The 23897-nt window shown below is 48.5% G+C and overlaps 1 protein-coding gene across 16 annotated transcripts; it reads right to left on the reverse strand.

The window, feature by feature from the left end:
- Positions 1-393: 393 nt before the first annotated feature.
- On the reverse strand, positions 394-23897 carry NYX (nyctalopin). Of its 16 annotated transcripts, none has more exons than XM_080374313.1 (4): positions 22761-23897; positions 14355-14425; positions 6657-6980; positions 394-3299 (listed from the first exon to the last, which is right to left on the reverse strand). In XM_080374313.1, exons 3-4 carry the CDS (start codon positions 6751-6753, stop codon positions 1900-1902), a joined length of 1497 nt encoding a protein of 498 aa, XP_080230439.1. In that variant the 5' UTR covers positions 6754-6980; positions 14355-14425; positions 22761-23897; the 3' UTR covers positions 394-1899. The 16 variants fall into 16 exon arrangements, with proteins under 16 accessions (XP_080230439.1, XP_080230435.1, XP_080230440.1 ...); XM_080374309.1 differs by having other exon boundaries at positions 6657-7667; XM_080374314.1 differs by lacking the exon at positions 22761-23897 and adding an exon at positions 21606-22724.

The following is a 23897-nucleotide window of genomic DNA, read 5'->3' on the forward strand; positions in this document are numbered from 1 at the left end:
AGACAATCACAGATGTAAGAGGGCATAGGAGCTGCTAAGAAAAGGTCTTCATGCATGAATTTGTTTATCCACCATTTTTCAGCTGTTCTGTGCCCAAAGTCCATCTTTAGCTGGCCTGTCCTTTGCCTGTGTTTCTGGGTGCTCACCGAGGTGTGACTGGAGGAAGGGGCAGAGGCAAGGACAGCTGCTCTCACTTGGTTTTAGCCAATATGTTGTACATACTGAACTACAACCTTAGCAAAGCGTGAGCTGGAGCGGCTCCCACTCTGCTGCTGCTACTCCAGCACCCACGGGGACTGAGCTGCGACAGGGGTGAAGCTCACATTCATGTTGAAATGGTCATGAAAAGGCAGGGGCGAGGAAAACTAAAGGGGTTAGGAAAATGTTTGATAGTTTTCTTTTAATTAATTTCCCTTTTTATTCCTACATAATTACATTTTAGCAGTAATAAAGGATTGTATATGTTGTATCATTTCATATGAACATGTACATCATAGTATGATAAGCCATGTGTAATTATTTAATATAGTTAAAATATCACAAAAGCGTATTTCTATGTAGTCACTTATTTTTTTAAAATCATTGCTACTTAATACAAATGTAAGCACAAGCATGTTCTAAGTTAGTGTCTATTCTTTATGCTGAAATAACTTGCCATTTGCTCTACACCGTAAAAAGGACATTCATGTGCGCCCATTTGAGTAGCCTACAAAAAACCTTACCAGAGTAATTCAAGAATCTCAAAAAAAAAAAAAAAAAAAAACACCTGGTTTTCATCAGTTAGTTTATTTTTGTGAGAAAAATATCAAATTATTTTACTAACATGCTCTGAATCATAAAACGTGATAATTCTGTAATTCTGTCTGGACATATTAGCAGCGTTCAATGAAGATTTCAAAGATAAAACATGTAAGATGCCATATAAAAGAAAATGACGGCAAAGTTGGTATGGCATAATATGAGAGGCTATGTGATACACATTAGTGGTGGAAATACAAAATATTTAGTAGGGCCTGGTTGCGTTTGTCATTACCGTGTTCTGCCCCTGCTGCCATGCCATGAAATAATCTACAAATAAAAACAATATATTCCTTGAAACAATATATTAATTAAAAAAAAAATACATTGAAACAATGTTAATAAGTAAGCTGTTAAGTTTAAATATCTTTGCCTCAGAGGAGAATGTTTAGACAAACATGGGTCCATCTGGTTCTTCTGTACCTGTGCCAGAGAAAGGATCAAAATCCTGCCTGTAGTCATGGCCAAAACACTGTGCCCGTCCCAGACCCGCCTGGGGCAGGTGCTGGCCCAGATGCTGTTCTCTTGTTCATGAGGACTAGTGTTGCATCCCTGGATGCTGCCCAGGACAGCCCCGCTCTCCCAGCACACGCTGGTGGAAACGAGAAGTAGCTCGCCAGTGTTCAGCAGCACTTGCCGTGGATGCGGGTGTCTGTCTGGATATGAGGAGGGGGTCCAGTTTTGCTGCCTCGTCTTGCTTTCATAAAGTGGGTGGTTGACTCAGCTGGAGTTGGCCCCATGGAATAAACAGCACCACACCGCCATCCGTACAGATCCCTCTTCTCACTGTTCCCAGCAGGGGACATCACACGTCTCTGAGAAATTCAGCCTTTACTGCTGTTCCTTCATTGCTCACCTTCCACACAGCTCTGAGTGTCCAGGAGGCTCTGAGACCCTGCAGGGCAGGTTTCTTACCCAGACTGGGATGCAGCCTTGAACCTGATCCCACCATCCCCCTAGAGCCAGATCCAACCAACCCAAGCAGGGGGGTCTGGAGCCAGTTATGTATTGGAGACCCATGATACGAACTTCTCCCTAATGACTAAGTAGGTGCAGGGACTAAATGCTTAAGTAGGACCCATGCTCCTTGCAGCCCTTGGACTATTTGCATTTCAAAACAACCACTGTAAAAAGTGCTGGGAAGTAAAAGGAGAAGGAGATGGCCTCAATACTGTCTTCCCCCACCCCAGAAGAAACCCCATCAGTTAGTCCGTCCAGCTGTGTGGTGTTACTGTAGCCTTCAGTGGTGTTTGCCACCTCTTCGGGAAGGCCCATCTGGAGCAAGAGTTTGGAGATAAGGCTGTTGAACTTGCTCTCGGTGGTAGACCAAGGCTCTCCACTTGGGGTCGGGCCTTCAGACGTGATGTTAACCTCCACTGGGTCAAGACAGTAACCTTCTGGCGATCTCTCATACAGCACATCCATGAGGTCAATCCCAGCTACAGAGGAGGGGGAGGCACAGGGGATATCCCTGACAAGCCTGTAATTCTCCATCCACTCCTTCAGCCACTCGATGCGGCAGTCGCACTCCCAGGGGTTGCGGAAGAGGTACAGCTGCCCGAGGAAGTACACCGGCTGGAAGACAGAAAAGGGCAAGGTCGTCAGGTTGTTGCTGTTCAAGTGCAATGCGACAAGGCTGGTGAGGTTTTCAAAAGCCCCCTCCTCGATGTAGTTGATCCTGTTGCGGTCCAGGTAGAGGACCTCCAGCTCCCCCAGGTCCCCGAACCACGTGTTGGAAACGTTCCTGAGAAAATTCCCCCCCAGGTTGAGCATCTTCAGGCACCTCAAGCCATCGAAGGAGTTTTCTGGAAGCTCACTAATCAAGTTGTCATTCAGGTACAGGTACTCCATCTTCTGGCAGCCCTGAAAAGCTCGCTCATGAACGACATTTATCCTGTTGTCCTGCAGATTCAGGTATTTCAGCTTTGTCAGTCCCTGCAGGGAGTTGTAGGCTACGGCTTCAATCCTGTTTCTCTCCAGGTAAACGTGGGTCAGATTCTCCATGCCCCTGATGGCCCCGGGGATCCTGCGGAAGTTGTTCTGGAAGCAGAAGAGCTCCTGCAGAGCAGGCAGCTCGATGAAGATCCTGTCTGGGATGTTGAAAAGGTTGCAGTCTGCCAGGTCCAGCTTCACCAGCCGCCTCAGGGCAGTGAAAGTCCGCGTGTGGAGATAGCGAATGTACTCGTTGTGGGCCATCTTCAGCTCGGTCAAGCTGGGCAGCCCCTTGAAAGCCCCCGGGGTGATGAAGGAGATATTGTTGTGGTTGAGCGACAGGGATTTGAGGGAAGGCAAAGTCCCAAAGGCCCTCTCAGAGAGGAATTTGATGCTGTTCTTGTCCAGGTTGATAGAGGAGGCTTCACAAGGGAACTCGCTAGGGATCTGCCCCAGGCCGACACGATCACAGAGGACGGAGCAGCTCCGTTCCTGGGTGCACACGCAGTTGGCAGGGCAGGACCGCACGCAGGCCCACACCGCCTGGACGTGGGGGACCCAAAGGATCACTGTCAGAGAGGAACGTGCCATCCCCGTGGAGGCACGCAAGGAGAGAATCGGGATGCATCGTTAGCAAATATATTAGCCACAAAGGGAAAAAGAAATTACGCTGCCTTTGCCTCCCTTCTAGCCAAGCTAATTACTACCTGCTATTTGTATGCCAGTTTTGACCAAGGAGCTCTCATGCAAGATTCCTAAAAATCTGCTGGAGTTTTTAAACCCTCTGAGAAGGGGTGTGTGTATATATAGATACAGATATATAGATATATAATGTCATCTAGAACGTCATCTCTGATTAATTTCTTTCCCCAAGAGGAGAACTCACCTAGACTTACGTATTTCTCAGTGTCTCTGTGATGCTTTCTCTGCAAGCTGATGGGGACACGGTTTGACCAGGGAGTAGGCAGAGATGTTTTGAAGGCCAGCTTGGATGGGTTGCAGTATTTCTGGGTGGGGAAGAGGGGAGGGCAGTATGTTCTAGTCCAACAGCCAGCAGGGGAGATCAGTTAGTTGCCTGGAGCACATCAAAGTCATGCTTTTTGCTTCTTCCTTTCTGTTGTTCATTCAACCTAATATTTGTCCACCAGAGCCATGAGCTGGTGCAACACTACAAGGGGAACTATCAGCTCCTAAGGGTACAGTACAGTGTTTAAAAACATTCCCACTATGCACGAGGAAAAACAAATTAAGGGATATTGTTCAACTACTTTCTTCATGACTTTTTACTGTTTTGCCAGTTCTCAAGACAGTCATCATAGTGCCTTATGCTTGATGGGAGCAGCCACTTTGTCCTTTTATCAGCCTGACATGGAAGGTGTGTGGCTATTGTGGTTTCTTTTCAATGTAGTCCCATGCAGGTGGATGTACAACAAGGAAGACAAGGAGAAAGCGCTTGGGGAGAAATCAGAGAAGAACAAAAGGAACGGGAGACATCAGCCTCCATGGACAGGCATTTTTGCAGGGAAAAAACATTCAGTCAGCCAGACATCTGCAAAATAAACTCATTAGAGAGGAAGAACTGAAGGCAGATCTCATTTTGTAATTGCTCTCAAAGGCACATCCTACCTGCCACTCAACAAAATGAGCAGCTGCACCAGCAAACTCTCCATACAGTCACTAGCGGGAAAATGTGGTATTGTTACTGACCGGGTTTTCTGCTGCAGTTTATTGGCTCCCACACAGGCATAATCCTTTTAATTTTTTTTCAAAAAGACGTGAGATACCAACAGCCACACGAACAGCCACCTTTATTACAGAACTGCTGGGATCACATTGCTGCTGCGTGTGTATGTCTGGCCCCAAAGGCCAAGGAACAGACTTTCCCCCACACTCCTGCAGACTGACTGGAGAGCGGAGATCCCAGCAACTGGGCTGCCTCTCCCTGCTGGTTAGCAGTACAGCAACTGCTAACTACAGCTATATTCCCAATGGACATTTTTATTAAGACAGATTTGTGAGGTGATATGCCAGGAAGCATCATCTTCAGCCAGTGTCAAGCTTTGATTTTTTTCAGCCCCTAAGGCTTCAGTGTACAGACCAACCTACAGTTTGCACTGCAATTGCTCTGCCCTTTCTCCATCCTTTTTAAACTCAATATGCACAGTACTGTATTTATGAATTTAAGCTGCCTGCGGCTTGTTCAAGCAGAAGACTTGCAAAACTTTCAGGTTTGCTGGACAGGTCCCGATTAACAGAACATCAACCCAGAGCTGCCTAGCCTGGTTCTGTCTGAACCAACCCCATCATCACTTGTAGAAGAGGGATTTAGATATGTGGAGAGAGCATCCCAGAAGGACTTCAGCTGTAGCCTCAATATCGAAATGCAGGTCCCATCAAGCATGGCCACACTATCGTGACCAGAGAATTAGCAAAACAGCATCCCTTCAAGGAAAAATGACAGTGAAGGACTCTGGTGGAAAGTATTTCAGACAGGTTGTCATTTTGTTTGTTTGTTTGTATGTTCTTTTTTTTTCCTGAGCCTTCATCTAACAGCCACAGCTAAAGAAAACTCCCCTTCAGCCAGGGCCCTGGGTAGACAACAGGTGAGGAGCCTAAGGACAAGACAGGGGGACAACACGCCTGCCTCAGGTTGCTCTTTCTTCGCGCAGGCTGCCTGGGAGCTGCCTCGTTTGCTACCATTTGCACCACTCCACACTGTTGCTCGCATACGGGGGCATATGTTGTTTTTGTTAGGCAGTTACATAAACTGAGGGCCAGACAGATTAAGGATTTGCCTGTTCCCAAATGTCTGACCACAGGTGGCTGGCTGGAAAATGATGGATGCAAGTGTTCCTTCTGGAATGAGAGCTTTGCATGGGCTCAGGGTGGCATCCAGGGGGGCATATGTGCATAGGCTGTCCTGTATGTAAGACTGTCCCAAGCAAGTTCAGTGTTTAGCTACAGCTACTCAAAGGTCAGTCACATCTCTGGCCTTCAGAGCAGACTGCCCCCAGCAGCTGCAGACACTGTGTGCAGTGGAGGAATGAGAACACTGATAACCAAATCGCCTCCTTCCCCTCCCTGCCTGTTCTCTTATCACTGGATAAAGGAAACGTCTGTACCCAAGCCATATCCAGACTGTTTTCCTTATACACAAGGGTTTTTCAGTTACCAAATCTGGGTCTTCTGCTAGTGGCATTTCACAGCATACTTCTGAGATCTTTGTTTATAAGTGTATCTCTTCGCATCGTGCAGTACATGGAAAGCAAGGACTTGAGGACCATCCAATGAGAAAACATTCCCCTGGCAACAGGAGCCCAGAGGAGCCCCTCAGCACCGAAGTCTTTGTGGCAATTCTCCCTCCTTCTCTTGCAAAGGAAGTCAGAAAAAAATCCTCCATGTGAACCCCACCAAACCCTCGGGAGAGCTGCTGTTCAGATCTCCTCTGTTGGCCATATCTCCTCTGACCAACATAGTCTGAAACATCCCCACCTCCCCTTCCTCACTGCTTACTCCTTCCCCTTCCCCCAGAAGGATGTTCTTTGCTTTTAACACTGTAGCAGCAGACAGGGCAGCAGCTGGAAGATGCTTCCAACTCATTCACACAGAGGATGCTCAAATGAGGTATGTGTTCAAGAAAAAGGGTGAAATATACCAGTAAGGTCAAAAATATTTGTGAGAATAAGGAATAAACAAAATTCCACCCAGGGAGGATCTCTTTTGTTCTTTTAAGTACTACAGGAATTCAGTATTTAAAAGGAAAAGTGAGAGACTGGAAAAAATATTTGCTGAGTTTTTAGGAGGGTAGAGAGACAACGACTGCAATAATTGAGTATTTAACCTACACCTCTCCAAACTGTCTAATCCATTACTGGGTAATGCAGAATAAGAGTATACTCACCATTTAAAATGATGGCAAACATTACCTTGATTATTCACTAGTGGCATTTCAGGTCTGGCAAGCAAATTTGAGAGATCTAAGAGCACACAGGAAGAACAGAGACAGGTTTCATCCTCTGTCATTTCCCTGAATCATTTTCCCACAGTAAGTTCTATGTTTAGAAATGAAGATGAGCAAAAAAGCTCCTCTCCCACACACTTTCAAACTGAAGAAGTCCCCAGCACCTTCCTGGTGAGCATCTTTCTTCTACCACTGACCTTCTCAGGGAATCCTGCAGCTCTGTGTTACTCTTTTCAGGAGCTCACCCGCATCCTTCCCACCAGCTGTGCCAAGAGCAGGCCCCTATCACCTGAGGTAGAAGCAGATCACCAGTAGTAAGAGACTGCCTATCTCCCCAGGAAATAGGTACGGATAAGGGGAGCATAACCAGCCTAGCATCAAACAGTCAAAACTAAAATTCCCATCAGAAATCATCTAAACATATTGCTTACCTAGCCAGGCAGTGGCTGTGTCTTCCCTCCTGCTCATGGGGCTGCCATTAGCCATACGAGTCAGTCTCTGAAAAGTTGGCATTTTTTTCTTGCAAGCTATCATTTAATGGCAGGAAAATCCTCTGTATCAGAGGAGGATTAGCGGAGATGGAAGAATGTGTCTGTCCTCTAAAGCTCCCAGAGCAAAACAGGGATTGCAGACAAACCAAACTGATGCTTTCTCCCCTCTGCCAACCTACTCTCCCCCCACTCCATTAAAAAAAATACAGTCCGGAGTTGGACCGTTGCCATTTGAACAGCATTGCTGAAAGTCATTATTCCACTCCCCATTATATAATGGCAGAGGAGGTGGGAGTGCAGGGTGCAACCTAAATAGGATTATAGTGTGGGGCAAGCACGGGCTTACAGTTTCCCTTCGCTGAGCTCTCTGAACAGACGCAGCTTGGGCCTCTTTTCTTTCATGCATGCTTTCCCAGCCCCAGTGTGGTTCACACGCTGCTAACAGGGCGCCGGTGTGGTTTGCTTTGCCTTGCTGAGGATTGCTCCTGAAAGACAAGGAGATGCCAACAGCACCAGAAGAAGGGTCCACAGGCAGAGGGAGCTTGCATGGTCTGTATTGCCCTGGTTATATTGAACTCTGCCCTGTCTAGGAGAGCGGTTTGCCTGTGATGCTGCAGCTGTTGTGTGGAAATCGTAAGGACAGGTTCTGTATGTGGTGATGTTTTAGCATTCAGGATGTGAATCGGGTTTTAAAGCCTTTTCTGACAGAATGATGATGGTTTCTTTGGAGAGTGGGGGCTGAATAAGTGAGTTATCTCAGCCTCCCATGCCTTAGGTAATTGCATTCACCATGTCAGAGGGAAAAATAGCTCTACTTTTTATTTCTAAGTGAATTATTCCGCTGTTTATTTTTTTCAGGAAATGGAATACCTGATGAATTTATGCTTGTTACAGCAGGAAAGATTCAGCTGGGAAACAGCCTGCTGATGCTCAGCTCTTCGTGCAAATTAAAGTACCCAGCTACATCAGGTTTATTTTGTTTTGGCTTTCCCCCAGTTTTAAGGCATCTGGCTGGCACTGCAGGGAATTTGTATTTGTCTAAACAGCGTGTAAGCAGCCTGGTGCTGGGAGGCAGGCTGGAAGGAAGGGGATGACCCACATAGCACTGATTTTACCTGAAGAATACCTTTCCCCACCACCTTGTGGTACCGACCCCCCAGCTTTGCACATCTGTGCTTTGCACCACACTGCTTTGCACAGAGGAGGAAAGAGATTGGCAAAGGCACACACAGGCATGTTGCAGCCTCCACCAGAGCTAAAGCTGATAGAGATCTTGTGGGGAAAGAAGTGGCACTGGCCAGGTGTGCACCAGCACTGGGGTAGCTGATGTTTCCCCTGAAGGTCCTGGTTCCCATGGGAATACCAGGAAGCCACAACCTGTCTGATCACAGAAACCAGAACACTGGCCTTTTGGCCATGAAGAAGAATATGGGGGGGATGGGAAAGCGCTATTGCCAGCTCCTTTTTCCCCAACATTTACCAGAGCCCTAACAGTGGTAGCAGAAATCTTGTCTCTCCCCAGGTGTACACATGCTGTAGACAAGGGGCAGAGGCAGTGAGCAAGGTGGGTGCATGGGACTCAGGGACAATTTGGTGTGTGATCAGTCGGCAGCTCCCCAGGGACTAGACCTGCTGCTTGGTTTGCACAGCAATATTAAATCTGCTCATTGGAAATGAGGAGGGGCTGATCCGCACCAAGGCACCAACCGGACTGCTGCTGAGCCTCTGGGGCTCTCCTGTGCCTCGCTGCTCTTCTTCCATGTGACCAGTAAGGGACTGGTGGGGGTGGGACTGCTGAGCCCTGCAAAGGGCTTTTGTGATCTGCAGAGCCACCTCTCCAGAGGGGCAGACTGTGGGATCTGGCAAAACACATCCCCTGAGAATGGCACAAGGAACCTCTGCTGTGTAAAACAGGTGGGTGGGATGGGGGGGGCTTATTAAACTGAGAGCTGTATGCACCTCAGCAGTTGCTTTCAGGGGTGGGGGGACAGTGGCAGCTGGTGCCTATTGCAAAATCAGCAGCCATGACATTGTTAGCGATGTTGCAAAGCAGGCTCTGGCAGAAGCTGGAGGAAGGCTGGCAGGGAACACCTCTTAGAGAGCTACTATATGTGCCACCTCGCCGTGGAGAAATGCAGGTATTGTTAGCTCCTGCAGGAGCTTCTGAGAGCAGCTCTGCCATCCGTGTCCTACATGTACAGCTTGCTGGCCACAGCTGGCCTGGTGATGAAGCTCAGCCCCAGTCTGGCCTTTCTTACTGTGGCTGGAGGTAGGAAAGGTTGAAATAGCCCAGGGGCCCTCAGACTTTTTAACCAGGGGGCCGGCGTGCGGATGCAGTGGCAGGCAGTCATCTGCGGCTGCTTGGTTCCCTGCCCCAACCCCCGGCAGGGGTGTGTGTGTGGGGGGTCCGTAAATACCAGGGGCCGGACTGAGGACCCTGGGGGGCCGTATCCTGCCCGTGGGCCGTGGTTTGAGGACCCCTGATAATAGCCCTTGTCCTGCCCCATCACAAGCCCTCCCACCTACAGCCTTACCAGCCAACCTGTGCTGGCACAGCTGGAGCAGCTGCCAGGCCAGCAGCAGCAGCAGGAGCTCCAAGGCAGTATGTTTCTGTGCATCATTTATGGGCAGGACCCTCGTGCACCTCCAGACCACAGCACAGAGAACATATGAGCATCTCAGCCCCTGCATGGGGGGAGGCTGTGGGGACCGGGGGTGGGAGACACGCTGAGGTCACAGTTTCTAGGAAAGTCTCCCTCCGCAGGCAGCCGGGTGGTCGAGGAGCATCGCCCTGCAAGCAGCTTCAGCAGCACCGGGCTGGCCACCCAGTGCCACCCATCAACATTTGCCAGCTCTTGCGAAGCCTCATTCATTTCCTGATAACCTTTGATTTTGAACGGCCGTGCCAAGGTGAGAAAGAGGCCTGGTAAGGAGAAGTTTCTAGTCATCTCGGGTAGAAAAACCTAAAACACCAGAGGGTATATAAAGGAGACCAGCATTTATCTTTAAAAGAAACAAACTTAGGCTTTAAACCACACCTCAACATTTTTCAGAGCATGACTCACAGCTGGTTAAGGCTGAGTGCTGGGAAGCTTCGTGGCTGCTGGGCTGAAAGTAGACTCGGAAGCTACAGACCTTGCTACTGAAGCTCTACGCTGTTAATGTTTTTGCCACTAAGGGCTCTTCCTCATGACCTGTCCTGCTCTTTTTAATCTCTGGGAACTCGGAGAAGCCTGAGGTCAACCTAGCAGTGGAGCCAAACCCAGAAAGCAGCAGAGCTATGCTACCACTGGAAAAAAAAAATACTTATATCTCATCTTTCACCAAAAGAATTTGGAGAATTCAGCCCTGACTGGAGGAGCCTGATCTGCTCCAGGGTTATGTGCTGGGGACATAAGCCTTGGCACAGCTTCACAAGCTGGCAGCAGATTTAGTTTAAGATTGCTTCTAAAAACCCACTTCTTCATGGCCAGGGGCGTTTCCTGTGATGGTGGGTTAAGGATCTGAAAGTAGCTCCTCTCTCTGATACATATTGATGTGATTTAAACTGACCACTGGGGCTCACTTCTTGCAGTGGTTCAGCTACAGCTTAAAATATTCCCTTTATTTTCAAAGGTTGGCTAAAAACAGATGGTGGGACCCATCTCACGTAACTGAAGGTGAGAGAGGTCTCATCATACCCACTTTGGCCACCTACCTGTGGGTGCTGTCATGGGCCTCAGCAGGGCCCATTGTCGTTGACAGAGGATGACAAGGGAGCTGAGGGCATGCAGCTCTGGGGACACCTCCACACCGCTAGAACCAGTGCTGGGTTAGCTGGATCCCAGGCATTGCACGTCCAGATGTGTCCATCCAAACACTGCCCTCCCCAGAGCAGTGGAGGCAGAGCTGCTTGCCTGATTCCAGTGGCTGAGCAGCTTCATTCCTGTTATTTATCTCCAACTGCTGCTTGCATTCATGGGACTAGTGCAGGGGGTGAGGGCCCTGAGCCGCAGAGCACCCAAGCCCCTCCGCCCACCCCAGGCTTTGGTTTCCTGAACTTCTGTAATAGCAGCCGCAGCTCAGCGCATACTTCCCCTCTTCTCACAGCAGCAGCTGTGCCGCACTTCTGACCCTTTCCTGTGCACATCACCACTGGGGTGACCTTTGAAGTAGCTGCCTCAGCATTTCTTGATGGGGCTCCTGCTGTCGGCTCTGCTCCATGGGACCGGGGTTGCATGTAGGGTGGTCACCCAGCCAGCCATGCCATGCGTGCACAGCTCCGGATGGCGTGGGTTTGGGGCAGGGAGGAGGTGTCCTCTGCGGTGGAGACTGCTGTGCTGCGAGCAGACAGGGTGGACCAGCATGGCTGTGCTGGGATTTGCAACTTGGCACAGCCTGAGTAATCGCCAGAAACAGTGCTTGGTACATGCATGATGTTGCTGCTTTCAGGAGACTTAGAAGCAGCTGCGGAGCCCGTCAGGACTTCAAGAGCAAGGACCTAAGCACCTTTCCATTGATCAGAAGAGAGGACAGCCTTTCTTCTGCAGGCAAGGGTTTCATTTTTGTCTGGACTGAGACCCCTGGACTTTGCTCAGGCGTTAAGCTCCAGGGTCCTGGGGGTACCTGTAGGTGTTATATGAGGGGTCTCCGCTGCGGCCTTCCCCCACCCCAGCCCTAGGGCCCGGAGGTTCCATTTTAGCCCAGCCCAGGGCTGTGGGTCTCTGCCCAGCCTGGGCAATGCAGCTTGCCTGTTGTTGATGGCCCTCTGCCCCATGTTGTAGCCCCATCTCAGCCTGCCCAGCCCCCTCAGGCTGGTGTGCTATGCCCTCATCAGGCTGCATTCTGCTGGTCCCATTCCAGCTGGAGAAGATCCACGCCACCTCGAGAACCCCCTTGGAAGGCAGAGTTGCTGTGGTGCTCCCCATGGTGTCCTGCTCCCCGTGTACCCTCAGCAAGGAGGGTTGATACCAGCGACAGTGCCTTCAGGCTGTCAGAATGCCTCCTGCCCTTCAGAAATAAACCCACCTCACCCCGGAGACCAATTTTGTCCCCTCAATCCCCTCAGCAGCCTCTGCCAAGGGTCCAGGTTTGTTCTGCTCAGTGTCTGTAAAACTGTCCAAGCCTTGACCAGCTTCCCTGGCAAGACGTGACCAAAGAACAGCCCATCGCCTGGTTTTATGTTCACCCTGCTGGCCTGGGTTTGTGTGTGGAACACCGCAGCCCTGCAGCTGCTTCACACCGGCAGCTGCCCCGCTCCCCCACCCCCCAAGCTGTGTCCCCACGGCGGCGTGGGCACACGCTGCCCAGCAGCAGGCTGCCATCATACAGCGGGTCCGAGTGGGGACAGTTTCCTGACAAACACCTGCCTACGGACTGAGAGCACAGACAGTGCTGGACACGTCACGACGGCCAAACCCAGCCCAAAGGCTTCCTCACGGCAGGGCTGGGCTGGCTGCAGGCCACCTGCAGGAGTCACGCTGGGGGACCCTTCACCACCTGGTCCATGGCAGGAGGAAGCAGAGATGAGACAAGGCAGCCAGCGGCAGCACACGGCAAGAAATAGCCACCAAAACGGCGCTTACCCACGGGGAGGGTAAGGAAGTGAAGCCAGTGACGCGGCAGAAGGAGAAGAGGGTCAAGCTGGGCACCAGATGTGAAGCCCCAGCCCAGCTGCCGCACGATGGCCAAGCCGTGCAGCAGGGGCGGAGGCCCAGGAGCCTGCAGCTGCAAGCAGGAGCGTCTTCTGAAAGGGAACAGCACACTCTAGGGTAGGGAGACTGAAGCAGATGCAGTGCACAGCAAACCACAGGCCACTGTTTTTGTCTGTCAGCCCAAACCTCTGACAATGGCCCGGTTAGACATCACGTAGACCCCATGCAAAGGAGCAAGAAGCCCAGGGAACGGAATGTAGCTCTGTCAAGGTCAAATCCTCCCCCTGCCTGACAAGGGCAGGTCAGAGAGCCTCTCCAAGACTGTCCAGGCCACTGGCTTTTACATGAGATCTCTCCTGACCCATTCTGTGGATGTGGTTTCATGTCTCACACATGCTAATCACACAGTGACACTTCAGTGAGAAAGGAGCAGCATGGGCTGCTCTGCAGCGAAGGGCCAGGCACCTGCCATGGCATCGAGCTCCTGCTTCCCATTGCAACACATGCGTATGGGTGCAATGCTGAAAAACAACATCACTGGGGTTACTGGGTGACTCCCCACAATGCCCAGAGGAGCCTTGGGGAGGGAGAGGGACGCTGGGCTCAGATCTGTATTAACTAAAGCTGAAGTGGAACTTGAATCTACATCCCCCCCATCTGCACTGTGACTCTTGGCCTCAATGAAAAACCGGCTGGCCATGTACGAGCGTCCCATTTCAGGGACAAACCGCTGCTGGTGAAGCCTGAACAGGGGCTGCATTGCCCGTCTTACTTCGCAGGGTACGGAAAGCTCTGCCCTCGCTTCTGCCTTCAAGCAGCGCTTGGCTGTGTGCTGCACTGCATCACGGCTCGTGCCCAGCGTGTGGCCGAGCGGGCAGCTGCTGCTTGCATGTCACACTGGCAGACCGGGAAAGTCAAGGCTGGCAGCACCCACGCCAGCCAGCCTGCCCTCCCCGCTGAAGCCGGTGCGTGGGTACCAGTGGTGTGGGCATGCAGAGCAGGGGAGCCCCGCGAGGGTTCGGGCTGCTAGCAGCTGGGGAGCTGCTCTGCCCCAGCCCTTTGGCATCTGCAGGATCTTTTCTATCCTGTGTAATAAAAAGACAGCTGCTTGTCTCCTGCTTAAAGTCCTCATGCCGTGCTTTCTGCAGACTGCTGCCCAAGGCAGTGACTACCTGCAGTCCTTTGTAATCTAATGGGAAGGCTGCACAGTACACACACGAAGGCAAGGATACATTGCAGTGAGCTCCGCTTAATTCCCCCTCGGTGGCTAGTGAGCCAATTAATCTTAAAGCTGCCTCCACAACCATGTATGGGCAATGCACAATAAACTTAAACGCGGCACCGTAAACACCTTTTGAAGCAGCCTTTCTGCACTAAACACACAACAAGCAACACATTATCCAAGCCAACAGCCCTCCCAGGCCTCACCAGACAGTTTGTTTACCTCCTGGTGATTTATCTCTCCCACCTCCACGACAGGATCAGTGCCACCTTCTCCCCACTGTATAGCATCAACATTCGGGGCAGTTCATCACTTACCTGTTTCCACTTAACTCGGGCATTTCTGTCAGGAGCCTTCTCTGTAGCCAGGTCAGATACTCGGGGAGAATCTGGGGGGAGGTATAACTGGGCTGAAATGTGATTTTTGCTCTACTTGCCATGGTACTTTCCCCTGCCTGCCTAACACTTCTGAATGCCAAGTAACAAGGAGCACTCCCTCACGCCAAGCCACTATAATTACCTGGTAATAGATCTAAAAGGATAATTCTGTTTTCTGTCAAAGATGCTGACAGATAGGAAAGCAGCCAATCAGCAGATCAGGAATAAACTTCAATAACATAAAAACCAGCACACTAAACAGGAGGTTAAAGCAGCATACACTTACAGATGATCTGGAAGATGTGTTAAATGAACTTATCATGCCCTCCTGAGCACATAATGGCAGTGCATTCAGCAAATAATCAGTCCCAGATCAGTTCAAGGACTGGACTGAAAACACAGTGACAGAACTTACTAAAAACTGTTCATTATGGTCAAGACCTCCTTCCCATGCCCCGCTCCTAGCAAAGGAAAGGGGTACAAGAAAGTCGCCAGGGCTCCTCCCCACAGCTGTGTGAGTAAAAGCTTCCCCACATCGTACAGCACACTTGAACAGCATGTGTTGGACTACTAAGAAAGGATGTGTCACGGGTAAAGGACAAAGAAACTCAGGGAGCCCAAACCTGGAGCATGAGAAACTCTGGTGAGAAACCCAGCATCACTCTGGGGCACACCAGAGGGGAGACAGAGCAGTCGCTGTGAGCAGCCAGTGCAGCCCACAGCAGCCATCTGCCACACTGCTTTCTCCAGGCCTCCGTCAAGTCCATTTGCAAGGTGTTCAGATTCTCCAGCTCCAGTAATGCAGCTACTCAAACATCCACCACCTGATGTATGTATAGTTTTTGCACAGGTCTAAGATGATTGAAGCTAGCAGAGCTTGGGGGTGGGAGGGGAACAGCCACTGCTGTGGATAAGCACACATTTAAGCCTGCATATTCTGCTTCTCACTCGTTCCCTGCCTGTGATTTTAGGGGCTGCTGACACCTCTTCCTGCATGTCAATCCTGGGCATCACCAAAAAAGCCCCTGTGGCCACGTCACGGGCAAACACAGCAAATCCCCCACACTGACGGTGTATTTATGCGTTGCAGAAGTACAGCACTTCTGCTCATGCGAAAGGCTTTGTTTCCTACCAGCTACACGGGTACCTGAGGGAGACAGTAAGCGACAGCATTTTCTGAGACACCAAATCGACAGCGACAGAGGAAATAGCTCCTCTGCAGCAGGGTGGACACTACCCTCTCAGACAGGATCGGTGCTGAATCCCAAGCCTAGCAACTGGCAACGTGAAGAGAAAGCTCTACTGCTAGCTTGATAGCTGCCTGCAAATCCCGTAACGATTTCTAGGTTGCATCGAGGGATGCTGTGCAGGTTGCATCGGGTTTGCGGGAGGCTGCAAACAGGCGGGGAAAACCCTCTTTGCACTTGTCAGAAAAGCTGTGCTACAACAGCTGTGCTTTAGCAACAAGTGTGTTACAAGTTGTTTGAGCTACCATGCCTGAAGTGAGTTGTAACAGAGAGTAGAGAGTATCTGCTTTCCTTGTATATGGTAAACAGAAAATAAACGAGGTGGTAAACACCATGTGTACGAGGCAGCGGGAAGGAGAGGCTGCAGTACATTGATCAGGCTGAGCTGTGGGAAATGCAAAGAAGGGCTAGACGTTCAGCATTAAAAATAAATCACACCAGGGCGCTGCAAGACACCGCAGACCTCAACAAAACTGTCTTCTGCCAAGAATTTCTCACTATGGTTATTACTTCCCTTTGATTTAGACAGCACTTTCACAATTTTCCTCTAAGACTTACCGGGTTGTGCTGGGGCTACACATCTGGCACATGAGGGCATGGGACAGGGAAGGGGCAGCGTGCCTGGCCGTGCAGGGCTGCGCCTCCCTTTACCCCAGCGCCCAGCAGCACCTCCAGGGCATTCAGGACACATCCTCTCTCTCCTTGGCACTCACTGAGCATTTGCAGCAGCCGCTCTGGTGCACTCAAGTGACAGCCCATCCACAATCTCTCTCTCCTACCAGAGCAGTGGGCTCACCAGTGTAACAGAAAAGCTTGCCTTCCCCGTAAATGGGATAGGGAAAACTGCTGCTTGGGGCTGCCACTATGATATGTAGTGGTGCAACTTCAAAATTGCAAAGAGCAGACCGTGGAACCGATGAATGAAAGCACTAAGCTGCAACACCCTCAGCCTACTATTTTGGGTAGATGCTCAGTAGGTGCCTTTGACAGAGCATTCCATCGGGTCTGAGAGACCCTACCAGTGCCACCAGTTGGCTGCATGTTGCCTGAAGGTCTCCAACTGATGGGCTACAGGACTGAGCCCCGTCACAGGGTGTGGAAAAGAGCAGCACACACAGGTCCCTCCCGACTCAAACGGTAGTGACGTTCACAAGGGAACAGGATGGGCATCCAGGGCAGTAACACGGTACGGTGAGGTTGGCTTGTGCCAGCAAAGCCGAGATTGGAACACAACTTGTCCAAGGCACCCCCCTGCAGCTCTGGGGCTGTGCCAGGCAATAGCACCTGTGTTTAGGTGACTCCTTTCACACTTGAGAGACCCAAAAAGGATTAAGGGTTAGCCAGGGGATGTCAGCAGCACAGATGCTGAAATACCCTCGAGGCTCTGAGCCTCTGTCTCTAATCCACCAAGGAACAGAAGTGTTTTGGGAGACTTGAGGCTTAGGCAGCAGCTGAGGGAGATCTAAACATTGTATTTATTCAAGCATTAAACATGCCTATTTCTATAAAAAATTCTGCCAGGCATTAGCCTTTCCTCCATCATGCCTGTGCATGACCAGCCAGCCAAACACACCCTATCAGGTGTCACCGGGGCATTGCTCACTGACCTTGCACTCCACCGTATTTCACGTACGGAGCCCAGCCCTGCAGCCACTCAGGCGAGGGCAGCCTTTCCGGCAAGCACTGCCACCTCTGTCCCTGGAGAGGCTGAAGAGAGCATTTGTCACCACTCCCCTGGGAGTGTGCAGGGACAATCTGTGCTCTGCGGCACGCAGCAGTCGTTAACACGAGCAACATCACCCAGATTTGTACAACCAGCAAATTTTTGAGCATTTGCCTGACAAATAGCAGCCGCAGGTTCTCTGCTTTCCATCACATGGGGAGAGCCAAACCCACACTACCCTCTTTCCTAAAGAAGTGCTCTGCCAACAGAAGCTATGGGCCAGCATGGATCAAAAGGGGACTATCCCCCCCTCCTGTTGAAACCATGACACTGTACAGCAAATTTAATAAATAATGCCAGCAGGCTTCTGTCTGGCAGAGACATACTGAAAGAGGAGACTGAGAATTGCAAATATATCCGGGGGAGGGGGAGGGGAGCAGTGTAGGGGGAAGCATTGCCTTCTGTTTCCTGGACAGCTTCTGCATTTTGCATTGAACCGATTTGTAGATAAAATACAGAAGCTGCCTCAGGAGCAGAGACCAGACCCCCAAAAAATTCCCCCATCTACCATGAAAGCCCTTGCAGGCAGCCCTTGCTGCTGCAAACCCTGGCCCCACGCCTGACAAACATGCAGATAAAAAGTCAAGGCTCAGAGACTTTGGGCACCAGCAGAGCAGAAGCTGCAAAGGTCGAAGGTTTGCACTGTAATTAATTTTGGGGTGGGTTTTCTTGTCTTTCGTCTCTCCCAGGTACATGGGAAGTCCACAGCAGAGACGGGGAGGGAAGCACCTCTCCAGGAGGCCCCTTTGGCATTATTAGACCCCTGCCTTGACTACAAGGCAGCATGTCTTCCCATACGTATAATGGGAAATGTCAAGATTAACAGAAGCCCAAATCAAAAGACTTTAAGTGTCTGCTTTTGAACAAATCTGACATAGGGCAAGAAAGCTTAACCAGGGCCTAGAAGAGCACTAATTATCAAACGGAAAATCAACAGGTAATTCACCTCTAATGTGAACTAATCATTTCTAGGGGAGAAATTAATTAAATGGGAGAACTAAATCACCAAGAATTTGCAGAGTGACCAGTTCTGATGGGATTCAGTTAATAAGCTATCTGATAATCGTGTTGGCTTCATTTTCTTCTCCTCTGGACATAAGAGGAGAGACAGAGAGCAGATTAGTACAGTGCCTCTCATTCCCAGGCTGCAGTCTGAGATGACTGCACCTTACTCAGCTTCAGCATTTTTTCTTGACAAAAACAAGCAAATGTAAAGCAAAAGCCAAAAGCAGACCACTGGAAAAATGCAACTGTAAAAAATAAATAAATAAAAAATATTAGTAGGTGAGAAAGAAGGAAGTTTCCTTTACAGAATGGCTCACAGGTTCATGACGCACCCTCCTGCCTGAGCTCAGTGCCAAACAAGCAACGCAGTGAACAAGAGTCAAAGTCCAGTGCCAGTGCTCTCCAGCAAAGAGGGGAACTAAAAGGTGAGCGTCCCTACCTCGCACATATGCAAGGCACTTGGAACAAGAAAAGACTCATTTTTCTTGGGATCTCCGTTATGTCCGAGCTGTTACTCGATCCTGAGCAATGGATGGGAGGTTGAGGCTCTTCCATGGCCGTTAATAAAAGCCAGTCTGCACAGTGCCATCAACATGGTCCATACTGGGTGCGGGCATGCAACCTCTTTTCTATCCAAGTAGCCAGAGCAGTGTTTATGTCAGCATCATGCTTTTAGAACAGCTCTGTGCCAGCTGCAGGAAGAGAAATGATCTCCAGCCTTGTAGAAATGCAGAGCCACATGGGCAGACACCACCTGATCTCTCATAAAGCCAGCCAGCACAAAAATAACTTCTCAGAAATACTTGAACACATCTGAACAAGCAGAGTGAGCCAATCTTGGATCAGCACTTTGCATCACAGGGCTGCAGCATTTGTGATCCAGCCTTCAAAGACTTAAATTTGGATTTGCTTGGATTTGCTGCATCTTCAAACACTGACTGAGCTTACCTACTTTCAGTTCTGCCATCTCCTTACAGCATTGTGTGCCAAATCCTCTAACAACCCTCCTGGATGGAAAAACACAAGCACTTACACTTCAGGGCGGTGACTAATTTGCGGTACCTATAATGAGTGAGGTTCTGCAAGTGAAATAATATGGTCAGATCCAGGTGCAGCCGAGGGGGGCTACATTATCTACTTCATACACAGGCTGTGTTTTTTCCACATGTGAACAGAGGCCGAAGGAGACAAACAAGAAATGGAATTCACTGTTGCCAATTTGTAAAATCATTTTCCAAGTGTTAAGATTTTCCTGATGCTGCATGTAGTTGTTGTGGTAACACAACCTGATAGCTCTGCGACATTTTGCAGTTTATGCCTGAATGACAATAATAATAAAAAAAGCAAAACACGAAGGCTGTCAGTATCTGTTAGTGAGTTCACATTACAGAACAAAATATTCTCTCCTGGAACATGCTGGGTCTTAGGCAGATTCAACTTCTCAGGGTGACGCAAATGCTGTAAAAACAACTCTGAGTCATAGAATAAAATCACATAATTCCCCAAAGCCAAATAAGGACAGAGCTCAGCCCACACAGCTCTGACTTCCCACTTTCTTGGTAGTAACAATTTTGTTACTGCCCTTCTAAACGGTATCATTTGCCTTGCTTTCACTGCAAATCTCGCATTCCCTATCACTCGAGCCCATAAGTCAGTGTAAATACTGGTATCGTAAAAAACAAAGTCCTGTTCCAGCATCTGTAAGGTCTAGCATAAAGCCTGTTAGGTGCTCTCTGGGACTAGCTTTGCTAATTGGTATGAAGTCTTTACGAGGAACCTGAAAGGCATTCTCCCAGACCATCAGTAGTTTTATTTTGATATATTTTTCAGCAAGAGTTCGTTACAGCCCATTAGGGCGAGGCTTGGGTATTTTATGAATGTAATACAGCAGCACGCAAAGAGCACTTAATGCCTTAAGTCTTTAGAATGCTTTTTAATTTCATAACAACTGATTTCACTGCCAGATTTCCCATGTACCAAACTAGGGAAAGCCTTGTGCAGTCTTGCAGCATGTAAATAAAGCCTTCAGACTCGATCTGTGAGTGGTGTAAACCATCATCTTTCTGCTGTTGTCATTTTGCATCAGCAACTGCTGAGCTTTATACTTTGAAACCTCATGGACATTTTATTAATGGGGTGGGAGGAGCTGCCTAAGAAGAGTTGTATGTAATAAACAAGATGTGATGTATTTGCAGTACATGTAAGCATATTTTTTTATTTATTTTCGGCATGATTTTCCTTCTCCAGCACCTGTGCATGAGAGCTGAGTGACTGCTGGAAATACAGGTTGTAACATTCGCATGGTAATGCACCATAAGCTTGATCTAACTGTAAAGCAAGTATGAGCTATCTGTGTCCTTACTAGTTATTAACAACTCTCCTTAGGGTCCAGTTTGGAAGATGAAGTGACAAGGCACTGGCTTTACATTTTGCAAAGCAAAAATCTCTGCAAGCGAGTGAGAGTGTGGCAGTGTGTTTGTGATATAAGAATTATTCGCTTTAAAAAAGAAGTATGTAAATATCTGTAACGAAAAACAAGAAAGAGTTTGGAAAACAGAGGATGTTAATCAACCCTTACAAATATTTAACAAGACATGGCCTTGGGAGAAGGAATAGACATCATAAATAGGTCAGGCTAAGAATTAACAAGATAAGCTCAAGGAGAACCAAGTGGTTAATGAGACCAAACAAAAAATTACTTGAACTATGTATGAACTATCCTCATCAGCACACTAAAAGACCCATCCTCAAGCAAAGAAAGCCCCGTACTGACAAAGCCCCCTCCACAGAGGACAGGTGAGGCAAAAAGAAAGAACACTCTACCTCTAAATGAAGACAAGGCTCCTAAGAACCAACGAGAATCACGTGCGGCAAAATGTATTTATAAATAATTGTTCCAACTGTATAAGAAGTTTTACTATGTGTTAAGAGGGCTGCTAGCTTTATGGATTTAGCACCCACCTCTGCACAGACATGCAATAAACAAGTATCTCAGCTCTTGTGCATGGGCCATCTCTTGCACACCAGGTGAAGAACCCAGATTTGGGATAACATTTGCATATTGTTGCTGCCTGATGATTGACAGAGATGATATACCAGTGCCTGATTAAGATCCGCACACACTCCCTGGGTACTGAAGCCATTAACACCGCAAAGCAAAGGTACTCAAAGCATGGGATTCATAAATCAGAAAGAACAAACTGTGCAGTGACATACCAGGGCTCTAGTTCATCCCTCAGCTGCTGCGCCGCAGCTTCAGCCAGCTAACGCAACACATGCTTGCACAGCTGCACCCCTTGTCAGCCTTCTGTTGAGCTATCCCTCCTTCTCTTCCCCACACTTAAGTGTCTTCCAAGTTACCACTAGTAACTGAATATATTTACCGAATATAACCAAGGTCTCCAAGAACACAAGAGACCTCATGCACATTTGACATTTTTTGTGTTTAACAGTAACATTTATGTATTTGAGGCATGTTTTTCCACTGCTGTTTTTTAAACACAGTAAATTCAGTCTGGTTTTAATGCTGTTTTTTTCCTGAAAGGTCTCTAACAGAGGCTATATCACCAACATGTCAGCTGATGAAAAGCAAAAGCAGTCATTTATTCAGCCCCTTTAAAACTCCTGCAGCATTAAATCCAATGTAGCGCAAATGTTTGAGAACTATTGAAAAGAAAATACATCTCTATTAAAGCTTCAAGACTCTTGTCTTTTTGATTAAGGAAAAGCAATTTTATACTTCGGAGACCTCCTATGCTGTATTCTTAAGAGAGGAAAGGCATGAAACAGTCTATCTGACATTCCCCATTTGGGGAGGAAAAGAAAAACTTCAGAGTTCCTTCATATAAAATAAGTTAACTAAAAAGAAAGGACTGGGTTTTTTACTTTCTTGCCCACTTTAATCCACTGATAAGCCTGGAAAACTCAATGTTTCCACCTGGGACTTACTCCACATGAAAGGATAAGTGAAAGTTGCAGGTAAGCATCTCTAATGAAGAGAAGGAGCAAAGGGGCATCGTTAGAACCCAGCCATCCTGCCTGGCATAACATCTGCAGTGCTGTATATGAGCTTAAACTGGGGGCACAGCAGCGATTTCCACTTCGACAAATGACACATGTAATTCTACAGCACAGAACTATCTACGGTAACTAACAAGAAGCTTACAGAAATTTCCTCCAAATACTGTTATTCACCTGTCTAACCAGTAGTGTCATAAACGCACTATCACAGGGTTTCTTGTAAGTGCTGGCCTTTCTTTTCCATCAAGAGGAATGCCATATATTGAGATTTATGCAAATGGAATGAACAGCAAAAAAAACAAAAACAAAAAAAAAAAAAAGCCCTTGCAGCCCAAATATTTGGCTCTTTACCTGTAAACGGACACCATAATCAAATCTGAAGTTTACAGCTTAGGAAGGTCACTGGAGCACTCTGTCCCTGTAAAGCTACACATAGTAGACGTATCCTATTTTAACTTTGCACATAGAACGCTGCAATGCAAACACCAACGCCTTCCCAGGCTGCTGATAGATTTTACGGCCTTTGCTTTTTGTCTTGCATCTCCTGCTTCTCTAATTCATGGGAAAAGCTGCATCTCCATCGCTCAGCTAGAAAAGACGAGGGGTGATGTGTTCACAAACCAGCAAGGCTGGAGCTGCCAGAACTGACGCCAGTGTTGACTGTGTCATTCTGTGTCATTCTGCAGAGGGCATTTATTACTCCTCCGGTCAGTCACCAGACCATGGTGTGTACAGTTTCACAGCTGTCACGCTGAATATTTTAAATGACTGTTTTTTGCCAAGTCAGAACACATTCACAAACTGAGGGATCATCTCAGGACAAAGCATGTCCAGGAAAAAGCCTGTTTCTATTTTGGCACTGCAGCTTGGAGCAAGAGGTTACAGATCCCAGGACTGTCACAGCTGGAGTCTGTTTATGAAGGAGGTTTAAAACACAGACTTAGCTAATCTCTGAACTTCCTAAAGCAAAACATACAACACTGCTTGTTTATTCCCCCCAGACAGGAATTTGATCAAATGAGGTCTGTAACATCTGACTACAGTTTCCCAACCACACTCTCAAAGCCCACAGGTGATCCTTTGAAGAGATCAGAAGAAAAGCAGACCTAGCAGACCACTAGGAAGCATCTTCCCTAAGAAGTTCTCGTTAACATCAGTCTGTATGGAGTTAGTCTTCCCTACTCTCATGAGTAATCTTAAGTATTTGCACAGCAATTCAGCTAAGAGGCTACTCCGCTAGATGTTATACAAACATGGGGCAAAAGGCTACAGGATATCACAGGTGGGATCTGTGCTCCCACACAGGTTTTGCGTTATCCCACGAGTCCATTGCTAGAGGCGACTGGCACGTGCACTGTCACACCATGAAACCCTCCAGAGGGACGATCCCATTTGGGTAAAGGAAGTAATAGAGACATATCCCACAGCTGACAAGGTGCAATAAGGTATAAAAAGACGATCCAGAAAGAGTTTAGGCAAGAAGAGTCC

The sequence above is a fragment of the Falco punctatus genome, assembly GCF_963210335.1.
Source record: "Falco punctatus genome assembly, chromosome: 2".
In the NCBI taxonomy this organism is placed as follows: Eukaryota; Metazoa; Chordata; class Aves; order Falconiformes; family Falconidae; genus Falco; species Falco punctatus.